This window comes from Myotis yumanensis, unplaced genomic scaffold (genome assembly GCF_028538775.1).
Source record: "Myotis yumanensis isolate MYYU_CA2020_CCGP unplaced genomic scaffold, mMyoYum1.0.hap1 SCAF_14, whole genome shotgun sequence".
NCBI classification, from domain to species: domain Eukaryota; kingdom Metazoa; phylum Chordata; class Mammalia; order Chiroptera; family Vespertilionidae; genus Myotis; species Myotis yumanensis.
Genome location: NW_027223765.1, coordinates 53,270,206 through 53,274,351, shown reverse-complemented (window position 1 = coordinate 53,274,351; position 4,146 = coordinate 53,270,206). Strand labels below are relative to the sequence as shown.

Sequence of the window (4,146 nt, the reverse complement as noted above, 5' to 3'; positions counted from 1 at the left end):
GGTTCTGAATGTGCTTATGATCCACTCCCTGGTCCTCATGAGATTCCTGGGCCTTTTTACCGGATGTGGGATTCAGCCAGCAGACCCACTTTCGCTAACCATAGACTGGAAGACAAACGGAGACATTGACTTACACCCTCAACTTGCCTGCAGTCAAATTTTGGAGACAACTATGTGCATAAAAATATTTATATTTAAGAACGACTCTAGCCCTGACCAGTTTGGCTCAGTGGCTAGAGTGTCGGCCCGTGGACTGAAGAGTCCCAGGTTCAATTCCGGTCAAGGGTATGTACCTTGGTTGCGGGCACATCCCCAATAGGGGGTGTGCAGGAGGCAGCTGATGGATGTTTCTCTCTCATGGATGTTTCTAACTCTCTATCCCTCTACCTTCCTCTCTGTAAAAAATCAATAAAATATTTTTTTTTAAAAGAATGACTCTAATGCTATAACATAGGTGCAAAGGGCAAGAAACTGGGAAAAGAATGCATTTCTTTTGATCAGAACATCAGAAAAAGCTTGCGCATCAGAGATAGGCAACAGGACCAACCAAAGCATAAGCACTAATCTGAAACATGCAAAACAAATGTTTAGGTTCTGCAGGAAACCTGTAGCTGCGAGCTGGTTATGAGTTTACAGCGCACAACTGTGGACAACTGCGCTGAATGGCTACCCGAGTTACGTCGCTGATTAAGTGCAGGGTCAGCGCCGTCGCAGTCGGAAGATGGCCGGTACCGGACTCACTGCCACGGCTCTGGAAAGGGGCTGTTTACTCAGGAGGTTTTCACTGACGGCCAAACCCTTGTGTCTCTCATGCTTGGGGAGGGGCAGCTGTATGGTTCCCGAGGCAGGCTGCCTCACCTTGGAGTTTTCTCTTTTCAGTAACCATAGGCTATGCACACCCCATCAGCAGCTGGGTTACATAATGCTTGGGCAACCTTATATGTGCATTCCCAGATCCAGTGCCCCATCATGTATCAATCAGTTACAAACTCATCTGTAATCTATTTCTACAACGACCCTCTACCCATCCTCTCCCAGCCATTGCTGCCTTTCCACCCTAATTTTAGATATGCATGGATTGTCTTTGGGTTTTTGCCATCTGGTCTCCCTTCTCACGCTCAGTTTTTCCTTCCCAGCCAGCCATTATCCCTCTGCCTATGTTACCTTCCTGAAGCCTGATTGCAGGTAATATAATGGCGTGTTTAAGAGAGCAGGCTCTGGCACAGACAGAGTTGTGTTGAAGGCTTGCCTCTGTAGATAAAAAGACAATAAATGGGAATGATCATCTACATCCAGGGTTGGCAAGTCTGGCCTGTGCCATAAAGTTTTGTTGGGATGAAGCCATTCCCATTCATTTCTGTAGGACTGTTTTCCTCTACAGAAGCAGAGTTGAGTTTTTGTAACAGGGATTGTATGGTTCTCAAAGCCTAACATATTTATAATATGGTCCCTACAGAAAAAGTTTGCCAATCCCAGATCTATATCACGGAGGTGCTGAAAAAATTACATACAAAATGTCATGAAAAGAGGCAAAGGGATTCAAGATGACAGTGTAGGAAAAGCCTGAACTCACCTCCTCCCACAAACACAACACATCTGCAGCTGCATACGGAATAATGTTCTTGGAAAGAGACCTGAAAACCAAATGAACAGTAAATCTACAACACAGGATAAAAGAGCCACATCGAGACAGGTAGGAGAGGCAGAGATACACTCTTGCTCTACGTGGGGCAATCCACAACTGGGAGGGACCACAGAAACACAGAACTTGTCACCAAGAAGCAAGGGTTGATCCCCTAAACTACGGCAAGATTTTACTGTTCATTTTAGTTTGCTCCTCAGCCAAATGGGATTAAAGGGTGTTGAAGTATTCAAGGGAGGATTATAAAGGTACAAATTAGATTATACATATTAACAAGGTTAGTCCCTCCTAGCCTGCAGGAATAAGAGGAAATCCCATCAACCATACTTCTAAAGATCATCCTAGTACCACCCTTTCCCACAAGTCTCACCTCCAAGGAGGAGCCTTTGCTGGGTGAGGTCTTAAAGAGATTAATCCTCCTAGTGGTATATATAGGCCAGGCTTCAGAGACTCTTCTTGGAGACACACTTCAGGGACTCATTCAAAGGAGCAGGCTCCAGAAACGACATATGACTTGGATTGTGCTTGGTTTTTGACCAGGAGCACTCTACATCCCTTGTGCAAAGTGGTGTTAAATACAGGAGAGGGCAACAAGAAGACTGGACTACAGCTGGTGGCTGGAACTCTTCTTGGAAACTCCTAGTGGCTTCCACAGGGAGGGAGGACTGAGCAGACCTCAGCTTCTCACTTTTCCTCACTCCTGGAGGATCACATGGACTGACTAGACTGTCTTGGGACAGACACCCTCCCTGTACAATGGCCAGCTGTCCCATCTGCCTGGATTACCTGAGACCCAGTGACCACTGAGTGTGGGCACAACTTCTGTTCCTCCTGCATCCACCAGAGCTGGGAGGGTCTACAGGGCACCTTGCCCTGCCCTGTCTGCCTCCACCACTGCCCTGACAGGAGTTTGAAGAGGCACACCCAATTGTGTCACATGACTGAGATTGTTCAGCAGATTCCCGGCATGAGGGGAAAGAGGAAAAAGCAAGAGGAACCCCTGTGTAAGAAGCACCATGAAGGTCTGGCCCTGTTCTGTGAGAAGGACCTGCAGCTGTTGTGTGCCCAGTGCAGGGTCTCCTCTGATCACGGGGATCACCCCCTGATGCCCATTGAAGAAGCTGCAGCTACTCACAGGAGGAAGCTCAAGAGCTATATTGAGTCCTTGAGCGAGCAGATTGAAGATACTGAAAATCGGTCAGAAATGCAAGTGTCGAAATGTTTTGAATTGAGACAGAGGATAGAACATCAAAAGGATGAATTGCACTCTGAAGTTAAACAACTTAAAAATTTTTTGGAAAAGAAACAGGATGCAATGCTTATCAGTTTGCTGACTGAAACAACAAATGTTGAAGAAAAATTAATGGCAGAGAAAAACCAAATATCAAACCACAGCTCCATATTAAACAGTCAGCTTAGTGATATTATCAGTAAGTGTTTGCAGACAGACGTGGATTTACTCACTGGTATTGAAAGTATCCACAACAGGTATGATAACCTAGAGACCCTAGCCACCCTTTTATATGAATTAAAGGAGGAGAGTTGCTCTCTCCCCCCACATTATTTGGGCCTGCATAAAATGATCCACACATTTCAGGTAGATTTGACACTGGATCCTGAAACAGCCCATCCAAGTCTCATTATCTCAAGAGATAGAAAAAGTGTGACCTATAGGACATCATTTGGTCTTCATAATCTTCAGGCACGCACTTCTTACCCAGCTGTCCTGAGTTCTAAGGGATTTGATGCTGGCAGGCATTTTTGGCAAGTAGAAGTAAGAGGCACAGGGGCATGGTGCTTAGGCGTGTGTAAGGAATCTTTCCCCAAGAATGCTCCTATGCCACCATCCCCAAGAAATGGCTGCTGGCAGCTTCAGTTCTGGGCAAATACATCTGTCACATGGGATTCAGGCAACTGGGAACAGATAGGCATTTTTCTGGACTATGAGTTGGGAGAAGTTTCATTTTATAATTTGAGAACTAGATCACATTTGTATACTTTCAGTGAAAGGTTTACAGTGAAACTTATGCCCTATTTCTGCATAGGACTTTTTACAAAATCACTTGTAATGCGTATAGTCAAAGATGAATGATGAACTGCCTTGTAATCTGTTTGATGCTTTCTACTCTCTTCCTGTGTTAATAGAGAGTGCTTGTAATAAAAGGCCCAAGTACAAAAAAAAAGAAGAAGAAGCAAGGGTTTGTGCCCCACATCAAGCACCCCCAAAGCCTAGGTCCTGCTCTACAGAGACAAGCTGCCAAATATCTTGCTTTGAAAACCAGTGGGGATTACATCCAGGAAAATCATGGAACGCTAAGGAATGGAGAGTCACTTTAACAGGAGTGCATGCAGACTCGCTTGTCCTGCTGACCTAGCACAAAGGCAGCAGTTTGAAAAGCACCTAAATACATGTGAAAGAGACACAATTACTAATCTTAAAGCTTCTTCAGGGAGGTGGGAACCTGTTGGGATCTTCTCCAGGGACAGAGACACTAATGGGCACC

General features: G+C 45.3%; 1 protein-coding gene across 1 annotated transcript; it reads left to right on the top strand.

Annotated features, from left to right (window-relative positions):
• The first annotated feature begins 2,398 nt into the window (after positions 1-2,398).
• Positions 2,399-3,734, top strand: LOC139022426 (tripartite motif-containing protein 60-like). The gene is given in 2 exon segments (XM_070433583.1): positions 2,399-2,430; positions 2,432-3,734. Coding segments are annotated over 2 exon segments (1,335 nt in total).
• Positions 3,735-4,146: the final 412 nt, after the last annotated feature.